At 42.6% G+C, this 23,333-nt stretch overlaps 2 protein-coding genes and 1 pseudogene across 2 annotated transcripts in view; 1 reads left to right on the plus strand and 2 right to left on the minus strand.

Moving 5' to 3' along the window:
- Nucleotides 1-23,333, minus strand: part of SWEETIE (HEAT repeat-containing protein) — a 541,573-nt gene that overhangs the window by 157,561 nt on the left and 360,679 nt on the right. The window lies entirely within an intron of this gene.
- Nucleotides 15,962-16,870, plus strand: LOC149157843 (uncharacterized). The gene is made up of 2 exons (XM_089437585.1): nt 15,962-16,720; nt 16,811-16,870. Exons 1-2 carry the CDS (start codon nt 15,962-15,964, stop codon nt 16,868-16,870), a joined length of 819 nt encoding a protein of 272 aa, XP_089293711.1.
- LOC149157844 (protein DECREASED SIZE EXCLUSION LIMIT 1-like) lies at nt 22,593-23,330 on the minus strand (annotated as a pseudogene).

Below are 23,333 nucleotides of genomic sequence, written 5' to 3' on the forward strand. Positions count from 1 at the left end.
GAGACTTGGCCACGAGCTTGGGGCTGAGTTTTGCCGGAGGTGATCCGAATTTAAACAGGAACGCAACAAAGAACAGAGATAACCATAAACACATAGATGCAGTGGAAATAATACTTCATTTCATTAATGTAAAATACTGAAATATGCTTACAAACAGAAATGGAAAGAAACCAGCTACGACGATAGTAGCTTATCTCTGAGAAGAGATGTGACAACTACATGCCTCTGCACTATGTTACAATGGGGCTCGAAGGCCTATTTATTGTTGAGAAACAATGAAAAACCCTTAACATCCCAAAACCTAACCCTAGAAGATGAAATGCCAAATTGTGGGCCCCGTTTGGGTAAATTGGTACATCAATTTCCCAGGGTCATAACTTTGGCACCCAATCTCCATTTGACGTGTACAATAGCTCGTTAGAAAGATTTATCCGAGAACTATAACTTTGGGAAGAGAAACATCGGTCCATGGACGCATGTTGCTCCCAGATTTCCCAAAAAACGTCGTTTAGGGCCTCAAAACGGCTCCGGAAGTTCAGGGCCCAAAAAAATGCTAAAAATAGTAAATTGTGCTACAATTACGGAAACTGAAAAACTAAAAGAGACAGTCGTGGGGTTCCAAATGGGATAGGTGGGTGGCCACCAACATCCACCTGGATCAGTGCTCCCCCCTTAGGAAGCAATGGTCCCCATTGCGTTGAGTTCCACCATCTACTGAACTTGGTCCCTCGTGAGCTGTTCTGCAATCTCGGATGTGTCCAGTAATGGTGGGAAGCATGTCAAGGGCGGTACATATTGAACACTTGGTGCAGGCGAAAGAATGGATGAATGTTGTGCTCCAAAGCATTATTTCCCACAACCTTAGTAATGGTGTAAGGACCATGTCGACGTGGTCGGAGCTTCTAATGGGCTCTTGTAAGGCGTTCTTTCTGCAGATGCAACCAGACTTTGTTGCCCACCTGAAGCTTGTGTGGTACCCCTGTGGGTGAGGAGAAGTTGTTCCTGTGTTCTATCATGACCGTATTCCTTTGCTGCTGCTGCTGCGTGGAGGAACCCTTCGCGGGGGTCATGGATGTGGTGATGATCTTCCCCTTACTTTGGGAGCGAATCAGACAGAAAATGAATTTCCTAGTCTGGGAGATGAGCTTGCTGCCTTTCTTAGTAGAGATCAAAGAGGTGGCGGTAGGTGGGGCTACCTCCGGTATCCTGTATAATGAATTATCCAAAGAAATAATGACAGCGTGAGGCCTTGACTCATACACAGCATGTTGCCTCCACAAGTATGGTTGGCCTAATAATACATCACAAACATCCAGAGGTGTAACATCACACAATACCTCGTCTGTGAAGGGCTTGATGCTGTAGGGAAGGCGGCACTGTTGGCGAACTTTGAGATCTCGTCCTTCATGAAGCCACCCAATACTGTACGGCTGCGGGTGTGGTGTAGTCTGTAGGCCCAACTGCTTCACGACCTCTGCTGAAATGAGGTTCTTCTGGATGCCACTGTCAACAGTAAATTGCAGTGGCGAACCCTTCACCCACATCTGTGAGTGGAAAAGATGTTCCCCCTCCTCTGGATCTTCTGGCTCATTCTTCTAAATCTTGGCAGTGGCAACAGTGACGCTAGGCTCCGCATCAATGATCTGCTTCCCTTTGCCATTCCCCTTGTCGGGTTCTGACTCAGGGTTGGAACATGCATCTGATTCTGAAGCCTTCAACTCGGCCACCAGCGACTACTTGGTCTGGCCCTCACTTGCGTTATGAGTGGGACTCTTGTGGAACTCACACCACTTTCTTGTGTTCTTCGACTTCATGGTGTTGTTCTTTTCTTGCGGCTTCGACGGGTTGTCTTGGGTCACCCTGCCTTGGCTTTGGTCTTCGGATTTGCAAATCCAAAGTCTTGCTTCTTCTATTTGAACTTTTGCTCGATTTTGACAGCGCATCGGTACGTCATGCCGAGCGAGGAGATGTTCAGGAACTCCATCTCTTCCTGGATGTATCTGTGTAGGCAGCCGCGGTATTTGAGTACTAGATGCAACTCAGAATCTTTGATACCCAACTGTGTGCGAAGGGTATGAAAAATGTTTGTGAACTCCGGCACATCTTGGTCTCATCCCTGCCACAGTGTGGTCCATTTGATGTATTTGTCCTCATAGCTTTTGACAGGGTAGTACTGCTCCTTGACGGCATCTCCGAATGAATCCCAAGTGGGTGCGGCTGAAAATAGTGAGCTTGTACTTTCATTCTTCTGCTCACAATAGGTTTCCCACCAGTCCTTAACGTGGGGGGCTACTTTGAGAAGAGCGAAAACAATCCTTTCTCGACTCGAAAATTCATGAACAAAAAAAATACCCATCTAGCAGATTTAACCATTTATCCACGGCATCTGCGTCTATTTGACCCTCGAAGATGGGGATTTCAAAATTAACTTGTACCTTAAATGGTGTGGCGTTTCTAGAGTAGCTGTTGGAAGCCGATGCGTCGCCTCTAGGTAGCCGCTGAAGGATCTGTGCAAACCTGTCCATCATCGCGTTCCTTTGCCGCTCGAGGACTTCTTCGAGCAAGATGTTGATAGGATCTCCTGCCCCCTCGTCTTTCTTCTCATTTGCCATGGGAGACCATCGGGATTTGCGAGGCTGGTCTTGCAAAGGTTCAACTAGTTCAAGCCCTAACTCCTTATATCCCAACCTCGTTGGGACGTACAAAGAAAAACAAAGAAAAAGCAGACCGCTCTGATACCACTGATCCGGATTTAAACAGGTACGCAACAAATTACATAGATAACCATAAACACATAGATGCCGCGGAAATAATACTTCATTTCATTAATGTAAAACACTGAAATATGCTTACAAACAGAAATGGAAAGAAACCAGCTACGATCACATAGATGCAGTGGAAATAATACTTCATTTCATTAATGTAAAATACTGAAATATGCTTACAAACAGAAATGGAAAGAAACCAGCTACGACGATGATAGCTTATCTCTGAGAAGAGATGTGGCGGCTACATGCCTTTGAATTGTGTTACAATGAGGCTCGAAGGCCTATTTATTGTTGAGAAACAATGAAAAACCCTTAACATCCCAAAACGTAACCCTAGAAGATGAAACGCCAAATTGTGGGCCCCGTTTGGGTAAATTGGTACATCAATTTCCCGGGGTCGTAACTTTGGCACCCAATCTCCGTTTAACGCGTACAATAGCTCGTTAGAAAGATCTATCTGAGAACTATAACTTTGGGAAGAGAAACATCGGTCCATGGACCCATGTTGCTCCCAGATTTCCCAAAACATATCGTTTAGGGCCTCGAAATGGCTCCGGAAGTTCAGGACCCGAAAAATTGCTAAAAATAGTAAATTGAGCTACAATTACAGAAACTGAAAAACTGAAAGAGACAGTCGTGGGGTTCCAAATGGGATAGGTGGGTGGCCACCAACATCCACCTGGATCAAAAGGTCATAAGGAGATTTGTTGGGGTGGTTTCTCAGCATTTTGGAGGGCATGGACAGTAGCATTTCTAGGTTGTACGAATTACACCGCTGGAGGAGTACATTATAATTGGGGGTAATTTCGAAGGTTGGCATTGGGCCCAACCCTTTCTGGTTTTTTTTGGGTTTCTTGAGGACAGGCAAGGATTAATTTAGCAGAATTTTCTAAACACTCCTGAGGGGCAGAATTCCTATTTGCATTCAGTTGTCAGCAACAGAAATTGTTGGAGGAGGGCAAAGTTTATTCTGGGATCATTTCCACCACTTGGCTTCGCAAGATATTTCTGGGTTTTGTTGAGTTGGTGGAGTAGTGCTTGTGGCTAATTTCTCATAATATTTGGAGCAGATTAGAGGGCTAAACCAACAGTTCCTTTCCAGCAGCAGCAGCAGTTTTCTAGGTGGACAAAAATTTGGTAGTAGATCCATTTCCAACATTTGGGTACCATCATATTCCCCTGGGATCTTGCCTTGCTTGTTGTAGCAAGCCTAGGTTATTTTGTTCCTACTCATTGCACTCCCTCTGGTTAATATAATAAAAAGGCTCAGTGTTTTGGGTGTTATTTCTAGTGTAATCTGGGATTTTTGCATGTGTGTACAATTTTTATTATATGTTTATGATTTCACTAATGTTATCACTTAATATTTCTATTAGGAATATTACAATGGTATCATAGCCTTGATCTTGGCCCAGCTATTTGTAGCCAGCAAGATCATGGAAGATTTGGGCATGTATGCACAGTGATGAGTGAAACCATAGACAAACCCATGGCTCAAGGGAGATTTAGCATGCAGAAATTCTGAGGTGTAATCCGTTGGAACCATGAGAGGTTGGCCCAGTTGAGGAGGGTGACAAACTAGATCCATCATCATCCTTACAACAGAGACACTAGAGGTGCGCAGGTTGTGGGGGTGCATCCATTTATGCCATGTGGGGAAAGTCGACAAGATCAAGGCACGCAGGACTATGAGGAGCATGTAGATCTACCTAGTGTGACATAGGAGTCACCATTGTTGGAGATTTCTTCTACAGCCCCTGTTGACACCTTGGCAAGCAGCGTAGAGCATACAGTAGTAGTGCCATCCATTGTTGACGTGTCCATTGATGAGGTATACAAGGTTGTCTCCGAGTTTTAGGGTGATAACAACAGGCAGCAGATGGTTGAGGTGCCACGAGCTACAGTGGTATTAGATGATGGCCACCCTAAACAATTTCATTAGTTTCAAGTTGACATTCTAGCATCGAAAAGGAAAGCTACGTTAGTGCAAGAGGCCATTCTGCAGCAGAACAAGGAGCTAAAGGGTATGAGAGCAGATTGTGTCAAATCAGCAGCCAAACTGACTCACATTGGGAAACGAATGGATTCCCTAATGGTACAACTAGAGTGCACATTGGAGTATCGAAGCAACCCTCTTCAGGCATACATAGATGGTCCTAGCAGCATTATTAGGTTACCTTTACCCATTGGAGACAGAGAGGCAGAGCTAGCTAGTCAGATTTCATGTGTTGACCAAGACAACGTGATGAGATGACTTGAGTTGCACAGGGCGCAAGATTCACATGTTGAGGTTGTTCTGTGTGCGGGTACATGTACATTTGATCTTGCCCTTGGGGTGGGATGGCCAAAAATTTTGAGTTGGTACCTAATGGAGTGGGCTAGACTCACGAATATGGTCAGAGTCTGGAGTGAAGATTAGTGGGAGCTCTCAAACACTAGGGATACTAGAGGCCCAGGTTGGCATTGGGATCTAAGTGGGGCTTCCTATCCAATATCAGACATGTAGGATGGCTATGGCATTGATGAAGCAGTCGACATAGTGACTAAGCGCATACATTCCTTAGGGGGGTTCCAGTCAGTGCTAGTGGCCAGGTTGTTTGTGAGTAGACTCCATGGGTTGTTATGGCATGTTGGTTGCACATCGGGTCATAGGATGATTAGCATTCTCTGGCAGGATCTAGTTGGAGGAGGTGGCATGGGTAGGCTACCGGGCCAAGCACGATGTTCTCCCATTGAGGTATTGGACACAGGAGCCGATGAGGATCGACACAGCAAAGATATCCCCTCTAGCAGATGTCGAGTTAGTCCACTCAGGTCTACCAGGATGGATGAGGAGATATGACGCATGTCATGCTAGGCTCACTAGCAAAGTGGCAGATACTCTTGCACATGTGGGAAACTGTATGTTACAAGGTGGTACGACAGTAGGCAGTGATACACAAGCCTGCACAGAGTTATGTCATAGGGTCCAGTGTTATGTAGAAAGATGCAGACTGATGTGTACAGGCCCACATCAAGGCCAAAGCATCCAGTGGTGTGCGGGGTTGTGCAGCGACAAGAAGTAGCCTGCAAAGGAGCATGGAGATGCATGGTGGTGTGTCGTAGCATGTTGATTTACACTATGGAGTAGGAGGAGTGACTCGCATCACATTGAGTAACCGCGAGGAGTGTCAGGGACAGTGACATAGGAAGGACACGAAATGATACAGGATGGGACAGCAATAGCAGGGGGTATCCAGCAGTGTACAGGGGCAGGCTGTGATGTATAGTGGCATGTCGAGGAGTACAGGGATGCTTAGTGGTATTCAGAGGCATATGGTGCTACACAACAAGGTCCTTGAGTTTGCCTCTAGGGAGACTTATGGACAGAGACACTTGGCATACTGTTGGGTGTAGTTCACCCAGGATCGATAGGGACGCCGATGAGCGATACTTGATGGTATCCATGGGGACTCACATGCCTATCCCTCTTATACATCACTTATAGGCAAAGACAATTTTGTTGTTGTCCTTTGACACTCTCAGAACGAGCAGCAGGGGACGAGGAGCTCACCCAAGATATTTCAATGACACTTAGCGCACTAGAGGAGAGACTTCTCTACGGTGGCATTGGGTCGGTGCACGAGTTGACAACCACAAGTTGGGGGATGAGTTGATCATCTACAGGGGTGGCATATCATTCATCACTAAGCCTATGCTTGGGGAGCTCGTCACAAGGGGGACGTGTCACTCTTTCCACAGGGCATGTCTGGACCATGCATGAGCAGAGGATATTGTGTACAGTTGAGGCAGTTTTCTGGTATGTGTCTGGACTCCATACATTGTATTGGCACATTATCCAAAGGGTGGATGGCAAACCCAGTGGTGATGGTTGACAAGAGCGAGATGGATTTGCATACACTAAGTTGATTGTAGGTATCAAATACCCATCTATAGGCTGCAATTAGGTGGCAGTTATTTGCAACATGTGGCTTCCAGCGGTCATTGGTACTACACAGTGCAATTTAACACGCATTAGATTAATTCATGATATATGGGGACTATATATTGATTGCATGCAGGGACTAGGGATGAGGCACAGATGGATTCTTGCACTTCCTAGATCTATGTCACAGTAGGACTGGCTAGGGGATCCAGGGATTCAGTTGGTTGATAGGCCACTCCATTTTGTGAGGAGAAAACCATAGCAGACGCTGATCTAGCTTACTTTGGGGTTGACACATGGGGGATCGCTAAGGCCTCCATTGTTTAGTGAGGCAAGCTTTTCTAGTTGCAGCTCAAGATCATGATTAGTGATAAGTGGGTAGATATTGACATCATAGAGATACCTAGGCAGGATGAGTTTGGCCTTCGTTGATATTTCGCCACCAAGTTTCAGAGGAGCAGGATGCAGTGTGCACATGATGCGTAGCCTATTAGAGTTAGAGTAGTGCATCGACAACATGGTGCCTCTTTTCTGAGACGACCATGGGACGTGGGCATCGCAGTACTAGATAGCCCAACGACCTTTGGGGATGATATGGCTGCTACCAAGGGAGATCATCCAAATATTCCATTGAGCTTTTGTGACTCGTTGATGGCATGGGTGGCCTCATCAGCATCGTAGGTTAGTAACCAGGAGGATATCAGGGGAAGCACGTGTGGGAAAGACTTCCTCCCCACAAGGGTTGGGGTGTATCTTCAGGAGTTTACTCTTGGAGTGCATGAGGTGGACTACTCGATAGGGCAGCTTCATGGGAAGTTGGACAGGGTCTTGCATTATCATGATGCTCTATTTATTGAAAGTATGCAAAGGGTTTCAGGTACCTACACCTGGTTGGATAGTGAGTGGAGCAAGGGGTGCTCCACACTGATCAGGTTGGCTCGAGATCCCAGTATCAAGTGATTCCTTTGTGACAGGATAGTGCATAGGATAGGGATGACTCAGTGGCACATTTGGGACCCCAATATTATTTGCAGTGACTGTTTGGGCCATCAGATAGTGGGAACGCTTGTTCAGGCATTGCTTGGGAACAAGCAATTTTTGGCAGGAAGGACTGTAATATCCCATGTTTTCCTAAGCCACTTAGGAAATTTATACTTTTTGACAATTTTGGCTATTTTGACTTAGGAAAGGGAGAAAATCGAATTCTTGGTGGGTTGTGGGGGTCAAACACAAAAGGAATATGCACTCCCTTAAGAAAACGCACTTGTGGAGAGAGAAGGAAGGAGAAGGAAGGCGTATTAGTGGAGAATGGGGCCCACGAGGAAAGGAAGAGGGCAGCAAGCATAAATAGAAGAGGAGAGGTCCTCATTTGGGAGCTTTTGTCAATATGAAAATTATATCATTGTTTCTTGAGCTATTGAGCCAAGTCAACATTGTGTTGTTCAGCACACGAGGTTTCCGAGGGGAAATCTCAACTCCTTCGATCGAATTCGAGTGCCACCCTAGAGGAACCTTTGCTTTATCGTGGACTTGTTCCAAGGAGGATTCTATTCAAGAGTACTCTGGGCGCAAAAAAAGAACATGCACTCTTGTGGAAGGTAAGCTAGAGATCAGAGTTGGAACCTGGAATTTAGGGGCACACCCTCTTAGGGTTTAGCAGCGTTTTTGTATGGAATTGACTGGCGGATCGAGTGGCCATTCCTCAAGCCAAATTTATCTTCCCTGGGCATGCGCAGAGGTGACTGAACCAAGGCCTATGTTGTTGAGAAACCTAGGGCATTAATGTTAGTTGATTTCTCTTCAATTAGTGACTACTTGTGACTGCTTGTGAATGCTTTTAACTTCATTAGATTAGGATCTTCTTTACGTTAAATTATTAGTGTTCTTCTTCATGAAACAGTAACCAATGCATGAACATAAATACACAAGAGACACATCATGTAGGCTATGAGCTAGGGCCAAAACCTCTCACTCTTTGAGAGGAAAACCCGCACAAATTCTTCCTATAGAGATTCCAGTTGACGAATAGCAAGACCAAGACACTTCCTCTCTTCACTGTCTCTCCTTCGTGATTCTTCCTTCGGTTCAATCTTCTTTGCATCTTCACATCAAGATCTTTTCATCATGGTCTTCAAGATCTTCTTTCTCGCTGTGATCTACTGTGGTGCACTATGAATTTTATCTCATCTTCTTCGTTGCTACCCAAATAGTAGAGGGATCAAAATTTCCTTCCACAGAACTGTATTCTTGTCCTTCACTAAGAATATAGCTGATCTGAATCCTTATCGACTCTTATCCACCGTAGTTTCAGAGATGTATATCAAATAGCGTTTTAAAAACCAGCCAGTTTGAACCGGTAACCAGTCAAACCGGCTGGTTAGCTAGCCCACTGGGTCAAACAGGTAGAAAACCCTGGTTTAACCCTTCATTTCACCCAAAAAAGAGATAAATCGATCCTAACGGGCCCGTTTAGTACGGAACCGGCCGATTTGTGGTCTCACCGGCCAGTTCCGTCCTAAACCAGTCGGTTAGCCGCCACGGCCGCAGAGGACACACGCAGCGTTGTTTTACAGGTTTTTAGTGTGTTTTGGAGGGAAAGTAAGGGTTCTTTCCCTCCAAAAACACCCTCTCCAAGCCTTTAAAAGGCCCTTCTCCCTCTCATTTGTCTCATGTGAAAAATTTTAACACGAAATTCTACTGCAGTAACTGATTTATTTCTCCTACTTATTTCCCACAATAAGTTATTTATGAAACCCTTCAATAAACATTGAAATAAATTCTATTGTAGTTATCACATAATTATATAGAGAAAATAACAGTGATATACACGCACAAGTATCAATCACATCAACACAGTTGTTTTTGGACAATTGTTCCCGGAAAAACCCAATTCGAGAAAACCGGTGCAGCATATAGAGGGTTTGTATTATTAAGTAGATTTCTGAATACAACTAGGGTGCCAAACCCAGCTCACCCAATCACATAATAAACCCAACAGAAGTACCTCTATGAAGAGTCAAATGAACAAACCCCACAGGTGACTGCACTACTCCTAGTGCTGGGCAATGACAGCTGCTACAAGATCTACAGCGGAACTATGTCACCTCCTCTAGGAGCTTCGTCACTGTGTCAGAGCTCTCCCTCTGCGTCACTGCGTTAGAGCTCTCCTTCTGTGTCACTACCTCACTGCTCTCCCTCTGTGTCACTACGACATTGTATCAGAGCTCTCCCTCTTCCTTCACCCTGCAACTCACCCTCTGAAATCGAACAACTTCTCCTTGAGAATCGATTTCCCTCGAGTTACTGAGTATTTGCCTGGTGTGTCTCCAAATGACTCTCAAGTCTTCTCTTATACATTTCATGTTAATGAATCCATGGCCAAGATTAAATCTCTAATAAACGGCTAAGATTAAAACAGACTTGATCTTCGTCTATTAGAAGCTTCTCACCCATATCTTTATTAATACCCATAAATATTTTGATTTTCCTAAGTTTAGACTTAGGAGCACATTAAAAATATTAATTATTTTAATAACTCCTCATCTGGGTGGAATTTCTCCAAACGATTTCTAGGTCTTGGAGATCTCATGTGTTATAGTCCCTCCACAAAATTTTGAAGCTAGAGCATATCGGATGCTACCCAAAATCAACATTCCCTCTTAGTGAGGAATGTGCTCTAGCAATAATTCCCAATAGAAGCATCACACTGATCCACGACATCGGTCCTCTGCGTTACTGATGCTCGATCGACTGCCCCTCATCCACTATGTTGCTGCAACCTATACTGCTACCCATGACACTGCAACTGTCACTGCTACATCTACATTGCAGCTCCCTCAGAATATGATGTATCATGTTGCCCATAGCACTGCCACTACTAACTGCTGCACTGCAACTCCTTATACTATCTGCTTCTGCTACTGGAACGGATTCTTCACCATCCCCATATTCTCCTTGAAGTAAACAAACTTTGTTCTTCCTAGAGCCTTGGTGAGAATGTCTGCCACATGTTCTCTTGTTGGGGTGTACCTCAACTCTACTGCCCCTCATTCAACACAATCTCTGATAAAGTGACACCTGATATCAATGTGCTTCGACCGATCATGAAAGACTGGATTCTCAAAGAGCTTGATGCAACTCTGATTATCACACAAAATATTGGTCGCTTCCATCTTTCTCTTGAATAGATTCACAAGCAATTTCCTAAGCCATATGGCTTCGCACGAAGTTGTGCTAGCTGCCATATATTCAGCTTCAGTTGAGCTTAGAGCCATGGATTTTTGTTTCCTACTACACCAGGAGGTCATTCCTGATCCAATGTTGAAACAGTACCCAGTGGTACTTTTTCGATCTACTGAACTTCCAGCCCAATCTACGTCAATGAACCCACTCAACCTAATGTCATTGCCTTGGGTGTACATTAGTCCATGCTCGATTGTTCCTTGTATCTAACAGAGAACATGCTTCACTGTTGCCCAGTGCACCCTCTTTGGTTCCACCATGAACTGACTGAGGGTGTTGACAGCGTAACAAATGTCCAGCCTGGTATTGACCAGATACATCAAGGACCCTATGAGCTGCCTGTACAAGGTGGGATCGACTTCTTTATCTTCGGATGCATCAATCTTCTTCCAGTTGGTGATCATTGGAGTAGTCATAGGTCTACAGTCCTGCATTCTGAACCTTTTCAAAATATTTGTAGCGTATCTCCCTTGCCCAAGGAAAACTTACCCCTTCTGCTGCCAAACTTCCAACCCCAGGAAATAATGCATCTATCCCAAATCCTTCATGTCGAATTTTGTGGCTAGGTTCTCCTTGCAATCTTTGATGAGCCTGTCAGAAAGAGATCATCCACATATAAAACCAGGATTAGAGGCTCATTCTCTACAACCAGATAGTAGAGGTTAGGATCTGCATCACTCTTGACAAATCCCATCTTCTGCAAGTAGCCATCAATTCAACCTTATCATACTCTAGGTGCCTATTTAAGCCCATACAGAGCTTTCTTCAACCTGTACACATGAGATTTCTTCTCATGTGTCTCAAAACCCTCTGGTTGTTCAATGTATACTTCTTCTTCTATCACCTCGTTCAAGGACATCATCTTGACATCCATCTGGTGAATCACCCACCCCATCTGTGCTACAAGGGATATCACGGATCTAATAGAAGTATACCTAACTACTAGGGCAAAGGTTTCTTTGTAATCTATCCCTTCCTTCTGAGCAAACCCCTTAGCCACAAACCTGGCTTTGTATTTTTACACACTGCCATCTGCAGCGTATTTGACTTGTAGAGCCATCTCGACCCTACAACTGACCTGTCTTGAGGCCTAGGTACCACTTCCTAGACATCATTGACCATTATGCAACTGTATTCCTCCACCATAGCATCTACCCATACTTTATGCTGAACGGCCTCCTGAAAACTGGAGGGTTCTCCAACCTGAGCCACCAAGGCTATCTGTCTGGCTGTCTACATTCCCTTTTCTCGTTCCTGGGTGCCCTGACGAAATCCTCTACATCTCGTAGTATCTGTTGAAGTTCCCAGCTCGTTCTACCACTCATAGTGGGTATATCTATCTTCTCCTCTTCCTGAGGCTCCACCTCTAGAGTTTTGCCTTTAGGAGAAATACTAGTGCTAGTTTCTGCTGGTCGAAGTGGTTGGACCAACGGATCATCCTTTGATTGCTCTCCGGAAGGCATTTTTCAGGATTTCTTGAAAGCTTTGTCCTCCATGAACTTTACATCTCGTCGAATTACGATCTTCCTATTCCCCAGAAGATAGACTCTATATGCCTTAGCATTCTCACTATATCCCACAAGATATCCTTTCTCCGCAGTCTGATCTAATTTCTTCCTCTTTTCTTCGGGTATATGGCAGTATGCCAAACTCCCAAATATCCTAAAATGACTTACCTTAGGCTTCTTACCGATGAAGACACTCTCCGGAGCAATCTCACCTAATGCCCTATGGGGAGTCCTACTCTATTACCGATGAAGACACTCTCCGGAGCAATCTTACCTAATGCCCTATGGGGAGTCTTGTTCTAGACATACACTGTTGTGTTGCATGCTTCTGCCCATAGAAACTTGGGCATATCCTGATCATACAACATCACCCTGGCTGCGTCAACAATAGTCTGGTTCTTCCTTTCTGCTACTCCATTCTACTCCAGATTATAGGGGGTTGTCCACTCTCGTCTGATGCCTTCCCTAGCGCAAAAACTAGTGAAGTCCTTGTCGATGTATTCTCCACCATCGTCTACACGCAATATCTTTGTCTTCTTTCCTGTCAAATTCACAACTAGAGCCTTGAACTCTTTGAATCGACCAAAAGCCTCATCTTTGGTTTTTAGAAAGTAGATCCAAGTCTTTCTGGAATGGTCATCAATGAAGGTGACGAAGTATTCAGCACCACTAAGATATTTTGTGGACATGCATCCGCACATATCTGAGTGTATCAATTCCATAAGAGTCTTAGCCCTATTGTTGCTTCTGGAAAATGCTACCTTGGCGTACTTGCCTAGTGTGCATCCTCTGCATACATCATCTCGTTCAGTACTTAATTCTGGAACTCCTGATACTGTTCTCCGTAGAATTCTTAGAGCCCCATGGTGTAAGTGTCCCATCCTCTTGTGCCATAGTCCATTCAAATCTTCTTCCCACTGCTACCTATCAGTGCCATTGGAGACTCTAGCTGTAATATATACAGCCTGTTACTTCTGACTCCAATCTAGGCCTTATTTTTCCAACTCGGATGTTTGATATATACTTTCTCCTTAATGAAGAAACCGTCATAGACCTTTTTTTGAAGATGAGATACAGAGAGTAAGTTCATCCCCAATCCTGGCACATGCAGCACATTGGTTGCTCGAAGCCGATCCCCTGCTTCTGTTTGAAAGACTACAGTACCTCTTCCTACGGGGGTACATTTTGACTTATTTCCCATGGTGATTTGGAAGTTCATCCTTTCTTCCTGATAATTCGAAAAACATTCTCGTATTCCTGTCATATGCCAGGAAGCTCCACTATCTATATACCAAACCTTAGAGCAGGAAGAACTTGCTAGGCAAGCAACTTCTTCTTCCAGACTGGAAGCTAAAATAGAATAATCATGATCCATATTCTTCGTGCTCTCTTCTTTCCCTGGAGATCTGCATGAGTCCCTCTGAGTTGATGCTCGGGCATCATGCTTCTAGCTCATAGTAGATTCTTCAATCATGTTGCCCAATCTTTGCTCCAATACCATGTGAAAATTTCTAACACGAAATTCTACTGCAGTAATTGATTTATTTCTCCTACTTATTTCCCACAATAAGTTATTTACGAAACCCTTCAGTGAACATTAAAATAAATTCTACTGCAGTTATCACATAATTACATAGAGAAAATAACAACTATATACAAGCACAAGAATCAATCACATCAACACAGTTGTTTTTGGACAATTTTCCCCGAAAAAACCCAATTCGAGAAAATCGGTGTAGCATATAGAGGGTTTGTATTACTAAGCAGATTTTTAAATACAACTAGAGTGCCAAATCCAGCTCACCCAATCAAAGAATAAACCTGGCAGAAGTACCTCTATCCAGAGACAAATGAACAAACCCCACAAGTGACTACATTGTTCCCAGTGTTGGGCAGCGATGTCTGCTCCAAGCTCTGCGCTGGAACTGCATCACCTCCTCTAGGAGTTGTGTCATTGCGTCACTGCGACACTGCGTCAGGGCTCTCCCTCTGTGTCACTGCGTCAGAGCTCTCCTTCTGCGTCATTGCCTCACTGCTCTCGCTCTGCGTCACTGCGACATTGTGTCAGGGCTCTCCCTCTTCCTTCACCTTGCAACTCTCCCTCTGAAATCGAACTCCTCCTCCTTGAGAATCGATTTCCCTCGAGTTATTGAGTATTTGCCCGGTGTGTCTCCAAATGACTCTCAAGTCTTCTCTTATACTTTTCCTGTTGATGAATCAACGACCGAGATTAAGTCTCTAATCAATGACTAAGATTAAAACATACTTGATCCTCGTCTCTTAGAAGCTTCTCACCCATATCTTTATTAATACCCATTAGTATTTTTTATTTTCATAGGCTTAGACATAGGAACACATTAAAAATATTAATTATTAGAATAACTCCTCATTCAAGTGGAATTTCTCCAAACGATTTCTGGGTCTTGGAGATCTCATGTGTTCTAGTCCCTCCACAAAATTTTGAAGCTAGAGTGCATCCGATGCTACCCAAAATCAACATCTCACACATCTCATTTGGAGTATTTGTGAGTTTGAATGGGAGCTTGGAGAGTGTTGAGTTTTTACTGGAGTAGTCATCTTGGACGCTTGGAGTTGGAGTTGGAGCTATTTTGGAGATAGTTTGGAGTTGTCAATAGAGTTGACATCTTCAAGAGGAGGCTAAGGAAGCTAGTTTGCATTTCCACATAAGGATTTTCACTTGAAAATTCCTCATTTGACTGTTGTCCATGTATTAAATTTTTTAATGTGTTCTAAACTTCTAACTTCTATCATCTATGCTATCAAATCTCTAGTTCTATGCTATCAAATTTTGTAGGCTACATTTGCATTTGTTTTCCTAAATTTAGCTTTGGTTTTCTATGTTTCTTAGCTGCAAATTATTTTTAAATGTCAGATTTCTTTACAAACCTTAATTATTTCAAGCCCAAAGGCAAGAACAATGCATGGGCTTATTGTGATGTGATTGATGGAAAAATGATATGCAAATTATGCCATAAACCTATTGGAGGTGGGGTATTCTCAGATTGAAACAACACTTGGCTAGGGTAAGAGGCCAAGTAAAGCCATGTGATGCACCAAATGAAGTGTTAGGTCCTATTAGGGCAGAATACCTTTCCAAGCTTGAAAAGTTTCATGACGACAAGGCTAGGGAGAAGGCTATCCAAGATGACATTACAAGGAAGAGGGAACTATTAGAAGCCATGAAAGAGAGTGGGAAAGATGATTATGAGATTCAAGACTCCTCTTCTATTCCTTCCACCAATGACCCCTTTCACTATGTTCATCCTTCTTTTGGCCAACTATCGAAAGGAACAAAGAGAACAAACATCCAGAGTTATTTCTCATCCTCTACCAACATTGCCTCTTCTAATTCCACTTCCTCCCATCCAAGTTGTCAACCCACTCTGGATCAACATTGGCAAAAGCAATGCAAAAAAACTTTCCATCAATACATTTCTAAATGGTGGTATGATGCAGATATCCCATTTAATGTTGCTCGCTCACCTTATTACCAAGCTATGTGGGACTCTGTTATAGTTGCAGGAAAGGGCTTCAAAGGCCCTAGTATGCATGACTTGAGGGGAGCTCTTTTGCAAAAAGAGATTTCTTCCATTGATGAGTATTTGGCTGAGTATAAAGATTCATGGCTCAAAATAGGTTGTTCCATCATGTCAGATGGATGGACCGATGGAAAGAACTGCACTATCATTAATTTCCTTATTTCTTGCCCTCAAGGAACCATGTTTTTTAGATCAATTGATACATCTGATAAGGTGAAGGATGCAACCCTTGTATTTGAGCTTTTGGATGACATTATACAGGAAGTTGGTGAGCAGGACGTTGTGCAAGTCATCACCAATAATTCTTCAAACTATGTTCTTGCTGGAAAGATGCTTGAGTCCAAATATAGGACCATATTTTGGACTCCATGTGTTGCACATTGCATAGACCTCATGCTTGAAGACATAGGCAAAGTGGAGTGGATAAAAAACACTGTAGAGCATGCCAAGTGCATTACAAAATACATTTACAACCACTCATGGGTATTGAACCTAATGAAGAAAAACACTAGGGGCAAAGAGCTTGTTAGGCCTGCAATTACGAGATTTGCAACTCACTTCCTCACGTTGCAATGTTTCAATGCTCAACATAAAAACCTACAGAAAATGTTTTCTTCTGATGATTGGACTGAATCTCCGTGGGCTCATAAAGAAGATGGCAAAGACACCAAAAACAAAGTGTTTGACAATTCTTTTTGGAAAAGGTATACAGAGCTTGTGAAAATTACCAAGCCCCTTGTTAAGGTGCTAAGGATGGTGGATGGGGAAAAACTGGCCATGGGCTACATTTATGAGATTATGGATCAGGGAAAGCAGCAGATACAGGCAGCTTACAAGGGCAGATTAGCTAAATATGGCCGTATATGAGAAATCATTAATAACAGATGGAACAATCAACTCCATCGTCCTATACATGCAACTGGGTATTTTTTGAACCCAAAGTATCATTATAAAGCTCGGCTAGGAGATCTGCAGGATGGGGAGGCCAAAGCTAGATTGATTGATTGCTTGGAGCGCATGGTCCCTATCCATGCAAACAAGTTGGACATACATAGACAACTTACTCTTTTCAGTACGGCAACTGGTACCTTTGGCAAAAACTTGGCAAAGATGACAAGAGATGTGGATCAACCAAGTAAGCAATTCCAATTTCCAATTTGTTTTTTTTTTCAAGTTAATTTTTTTACAAATTTACAATTCAAATTATCTATAAATACTTGTAATTTGTAAATAAGTAATGAAATGAACTAAGTTACTAATTAATGGCTTTTTCTTTGCAACACATTGGTACGAGTCATTTGGCGGCCAGTAGCCTCAATTGCAAAAGTTTGCAATTAGAGTCCTCAGCCAAACTTGTAGTGCTTTAGGTTGTGAGCACAATTGGCTTGTTTTTTAGCGCATACACATGAAGAAGAGAAACTGTTTGGAACAAAAATGGTTAAATGGCCTTGTCTTCGTGCAATACAACCTTCGACTATGGAGGAACCAAATGATGAACAAAACACCTGATCTAGATCCCATGGTGTTGGATGATATTGATCCAAAATCAGAATGGGTGGAAGATACTGAAGATCCCATGTTTGATATTGATTTTAATATTGACATGGCAATAGCAGGGGATGAAGCAGATTTGGTGGCGCCATCAAAACCAAGATCAGTAGCCGCACCAAACCAAGATCAGTAGCCGCATCAAGGAAAGGCAAACAACCAATGGAAGGCACTAGTCGTGCAACTCGACCAACTCGTGCTTCCATTAGGTCCACTTCTATTGTTACTGGTGGCATTGCTACTAAGGTTGCAGATGAGGCTAATGATGATGATCATGTGTCTAGTAGTGGTGAAGAATTTGATGACTGATCATGTGTAGACTCTAGAGTCTAGAGTTTAGACTTGTAGTAGGCCAATGGCTTCATAGGTTGTAGCATTGTTTTTTGGACTTTATAGGCCATTTGGAGCCTCATTGCTTATGTATTTTGTCAATGATATGTATTGCACTCAGTGCCATTTTGATATATTCACCTTTACATGGTATATAAATGAGCAAACTTTGCATATTTTGTCTCTATGGCTTGGAATCATGGTTTTAAATCTTAAAAATAGTTTTTTCATTAAAAATTAATTATTTAATGTATTTTTTAAAACTGGTTCGTTTAGACCTGAATAGTCCCAGTTCGGTCGATTCTGCTTCGAAACCCGATTCATTAGGTGGACCGATCCGGTTACCGATTCCGGTTTTTAAAACATTGATATTAGAACATGTCTCTGCTGCTACCCATCTGTATATCACAGAGATTTGTGAGGTATTGTTACTAGATCTCCTTGTTGTCTTTTCCTTATCTGAATTCTGTACAATGTACAGACCTCCGAAATACTTCACTGTGACATCCGAAATCCATTTACTATGACTGCCCTCTGAAACTACAGAAGGATCTGAATTCCTGAACTGTGTTACCCATCCGAAATTACTGAACTTCTCACTGTAATTGTTATGCGAAAATATCAGAGACAGATCCGATTTTTGTGTCCTAATGCGAAGAGCCTAGCTGGGTATATATAGTAGTTTGACCATATATTATGTTGATTTCGGGTAGCATCAGATGTGCTCTAGCCTTGAAATTTGGAGGAGAGCTAAGGCACGTGAGATCTCCAAGGCCCAGAAATCATTTTAAGAAATTCCACCTGGATGAGGAGTTATTAAAATAATTAATATTTTTAATGGGTTCCTAAGTCTAAACTTAGGAAAATAAAAATATTAATGGGTATTAATAAAGATAAGGGTGAGAAGCTTCTATGAAACGAGGATCAAGTCTGTTTTAATCTTAGCTGTTGATTAGAGACTTAATTGCGGTCGTTGATTCGTCAACAGGAAAAGTATAAGAGAAGACATGAGAGTCATTTGGAGACATACTGGCAAATACTCAATATCTCAAGAGAAGGAGATTGATTTCAGAGGGAGAGTTGCAGGGTGGAGGAAGAGGAGGGCATCAGTAGCAGTTAGTGACCAAGGAGGAGGTGACTCAAGGACATTGAGAGACAACGCAGAGGGAGACACAGACCAGAGGAGAGACATAGCCCCCTCGCAGGCTGACACAGAGGGACGCAGAGCCACTCAAAGCCACGCAGAGTGACGCAGAGGTGACACAGAAGTGGGAGAAGGGTCTCCAAAGTGTCAGAAAGTTTCCAGGGGAAAGTCTCAGGTGTTTTCTTTCAGTTTCTCTGTAAAATCATTCCTTGTAAGAGCAATTGTTGTTGAAGATTAATAAAACCCTCATCTACTGCACCGGTTTTCCCACATTGAGTTTTTCCGGGGACAATTGTCCAAAAGCAACTGTGTTGATGTGATTGGTTCTTGTGTATGTATTTTCTCTGTGTAATTATGTGATAACTGCAGTAAAGTTTATTTTAATATTTGCTAAATTGATTTGGTAAATAACTTATTGTGAAGAATAAGTAGGTGAAATAAATCAATTGTTGCAATAGAATTTCAGATTAGAACTTTTCACATGGTATCAGAGCAGAGATCTGGCAACAGGAGAGAAGAATGGACTATGGGTCAAGAGCATGATGCAGAGGCATGAACTCAAAGGGACTCACACAGATTTCCAGAAGAAAGCACAAGGGATATGGATCATGATTATTCTATGTTAGCTTCCAGATTAGAAGAAGTTGTTTGCCTAGCAAGCTCTGCCTCCTCTGAGGTTTGGTATATAGATAGTGGAGCTTCCTGGCATATGACAGGAATTCGAGAATATTTTCAGATTATCAGAAAGAAAGAATGAATTTTCAAATCACCATGGGAAATAAGGCAAAGTGTACCCCAGTAGGAAGAGGTACCGTAGTCTTTCAAACCGAAGCAGGAGAGCAGCGTCGAGCAACCAATGTGCTGCATGTGCCAGGATTGGGGATGAACTTACTCTCCGTATCTCAACTTCAAAACAAGGGCTATGACATTTTCTTCATTAAGGAGAAAGTATATGTCAAACACCCAAGTTGGAAAAGGAAGCCCCAGATTGGAACCAAAAGTAACACACTGCTAGGATCACTAATGGCACTGATAGGTAGCAAAGGAGACAAAGATTTGAATGAACTATGGCACAGGAGGATGGGACACTTACACCATGGGGCTCTGCGAATTCTCAGGAAAACATTAACAGGAGTTCCAGAACTAAGTACCGAACGAGATGATTTGTGCAGAGGGTGCGCTCTAGGCAAGTATGCCAAAGCAGTGTTTTCCAGAAGTAACAATAGAGCTAAGAGTGTTCTAGAATTGATACACTCAGACATCTTTAGACCAATGTCCACAAAATCTCTTAGTGGTTCTGAAAACTTCGTCACCTTCATCGATGACCATTCCTGGAAGACTTGGATCTACTTTCTGAAAAACAAGGATGAGGTTTTTGGTCGATTCAAAGAGTTCAAGGCTCTAGTGTAGAATCTGACAGGAAAGAAGATCAAAGTGTTGCACTCAATCAATGGTGGAGGGTATGTTGACAAGGACTTCACCGATTTTTGCGCTAAGGAAGGCATCAGAAGAGAGTGGACAGCACCCTACAATCCGGAGCAAAATGGAGTAGCAGAAAGGAAAAACAGGACTATTGTGGAAGTAGGTAGGGTGTTGTATGATCAAGATATGCCCAAATTCCTGTGGGCAGAAGCATGCAACACAACAGTTTATGTCCAAAACAAGACTCCACACAAAGCATTGGGCAAAATCACTCTGGAAAGGGTCTTCATTGGGAAGACACCTGAAGTCAGTCATTTCAGGGTATTTGAGAGTTTAGCGTATTGTTGTGTACCCGAAGAAAAGAGAAAGAAATTAGATCAAACTACTAAAAAAGGATATCTTGTGGGATATAGCGAGAATGCTAAGGCATATAGAGTCTATCTTCCAAGGAGTAGGAAGGTAGTGGTTCAGCGGGATGTAAAGTTCATGGAGGACAGAGCTTTAATGAAATCCCGAGAAATGCCTTCCAAGGAGCAGTCAAAAGACAATCTGTTGGTCCAACCACTTTGACCAGCAGAAACTAGTACCAGAAATTCTCCTAAAGGCAAAGCTTCAGAACAGGAGGAATCTCAGGAAGATGAAGAGTTGATGGATGTGTTAGCGCTTGAGATTTCACCCTAGGCTGAGGAAGGTAAACCTTCAAGGCTACATCAAACCATTTCACCTTGTAGCTAGCCCTACGAGGTATGAGAAGGCTCTCTCGGGTCAGATTTGATAGATCTTTCAATAGGATTAGGCTGACCAATTAAGAATAAGGATTTTAGGCTAGTAAATTGATAGGGGGTTTGGATTTAATGATTTTTGGGGTTTTTTAATGGAATGACGGGGCTTTTCTGGGCTACATGGGCAAAATCACAGCTTCAAACAGAAAAATATAATGACTACACAGGTTATCAACTGAGGCAAGGTAGGCATGCAATTTAACACCAAATCTGGTTTCAAACGGGATGGCAAGACTGGTGAGGAGTTAAGGAGGGCAGACAATAACTCTGAATCCTCCTTAAACAGTAGAAAACATCGAAAGCGAACAAACTTATAGGAGGAGCATATAATACTATGAATTCCTACCTAATCACTTCATTTGTTCAGCTTGAAAGGGTCATGAAATGAAATGGAATATAACTGATTACATATGAGACAAAGGGAAAAACTTATGCTAAATCAACATACCACATGAATCTCAGCAAACAGAGCTTTGAAATTCCATTAAATTCTCTGCAGAAAACTGTACAATACAAAGCTCTCTGCTTCTCCAGCAGCTCCCAGCGCTCAGAAAAAACTCTCCACTCTTCTCTCACTCTCTCCCCCCTTACAAAATGAATTTTTAATACAATAAATCAAATACATGCTGCCAGGCAAAACAAATTGACCCCAAAAATCCTCTGCGCTGTTACAATTACAATTACAAAAATTAGAAATGGGCGTTCCATCTATGCTAAAGATAGAACAGCATTTCCCTGAAATCCTCTAATGACTGACACATGGGGCGCAAATCCAGTTTGAAACATTAATTAAAATCTAGGGAAATAGGAATCGAATCCTCTTTTGTTGTTCTGGCACCGTTTGAATAGCGGTGGCATTAGTGGCATTACAGGTGTCCTTCCCTTTGCTAAAAATAACATAGGCAATCGAAATCTTATTCTCTGCTGCTAGGTGTTCAATCGTCCTTTTTATTTCTATATCTGTTATGGAATCCAAATATTCCAAAAGCTCCACTCCTATCCGTGTAGCCGGCCGCTTGATGGAAAACTGACTGTAGTCTAAAATGTTTTGGAAAGGTAACTCTATTTGATCTGACAAGATAACAGGAACGCATCTTTTCAAGTGTTTTCTCCTTGATGTAGTTTTTCTGAGTAAGGAGATGATCAATGTAAACCACAACTGCCTCTTCTAAGCAATCTTCAACAAACCTCCTAAAGGACCTTTCTTCTATATACATGCAACAGATCAATCAGTGGAACCTGTGAAACATCTCCAGCAAATAGCTCAATTTCCTTCATATCAATTCGGTCCTCTGCAAACTAACTCGGCCTCCAACAAATGATCTCAGCCCCCAGCTAATGAACTCGGCCTCTTCCAGCAATAAACTCATAAAATATAGTTTAAATTCTAGAATACACTTGTGAAATTGACTTGTATCAATTTCCCATGTAAACAAAAATATACAGATGTTAAACTAAACACCAGGTGGATATAACGACCACAAGGCAATAGTAGCATTTTCAGATGATGATGCTAATAATTTGCAATCCTTCGAAAATGAAACACTAGTAACCGTTGCCGAGTGATATTTCAAGATTGCAAGCGGTTTCCCTTTATGATAATCATACATACGAACCCTGTGATCCCAACCAGCTGTTGCAAAAATTCTGTTATCTTTTCTTATAGAGATGTCTGATATGCCTGGATATGAATGATTGATTTCTTTCTTCAAAAGACACATACCCGTATCATAATCCAAGGAGAAACACACAATTTTTTCATCAGCTGCCCCAGTGACACCACCTCTGCACTCTTCATCTAGGGCAAGGCTTAGAACCGGTTCAGAATGAAATTTTTAATGGAAGTAACAGGTGTCCTTGGATTCCTTAAATCCCACCAAGCAAGGCTTCCATCCTCGTACCCTACTAAAACATTTAAGAATCCTTGTGACTTGGGAGAAAAGAATGTCTGAATAGCCATGCACATCCCTTTCGACTTGGTAGAGGATTCTGTAGGCTTTCCATGGGAATCAATGTCGGGAGACTTCAAATGCACTACTTACTCTCCACTATCAACATCCCAAATCTCAACCACTGATGGTTCCTCTCCAGCTATAGCCATAAA

Source organism: Pinus tabuliformis, chromosome 5_2 (assembly GCF_031772625.1).
Source record: "Pinus tabuliformis cultivar Carrire ecotype Pingquan chromosome 5_2, CPIR1, whole genome shotgun sequence".
Lineage (NCBI taxonomy): Eukaryota > Viridiplantae > Streptophyta > Pinopsida > Pinales > Pinaceae > Pinus > Pinus tabuliformis.

Excerpts from the sequence above, each read along its gene's own strand:
- LOC149157843 (XM_089437585.1), top strand. The coding sequence starts at position 15,962 with ATGTGGGACTCTGTTATAGTTGCAGGAAAGGGCTTCAAAGGCCCTAGT. Across the intron at positions 16,721-16,810 it reads GGAAAAGGTATACAGAGCTT|GGAAAGCAGCAGATACAGGC; the intron begins GTGAAAATTACC and ends ATTATGGATCAG.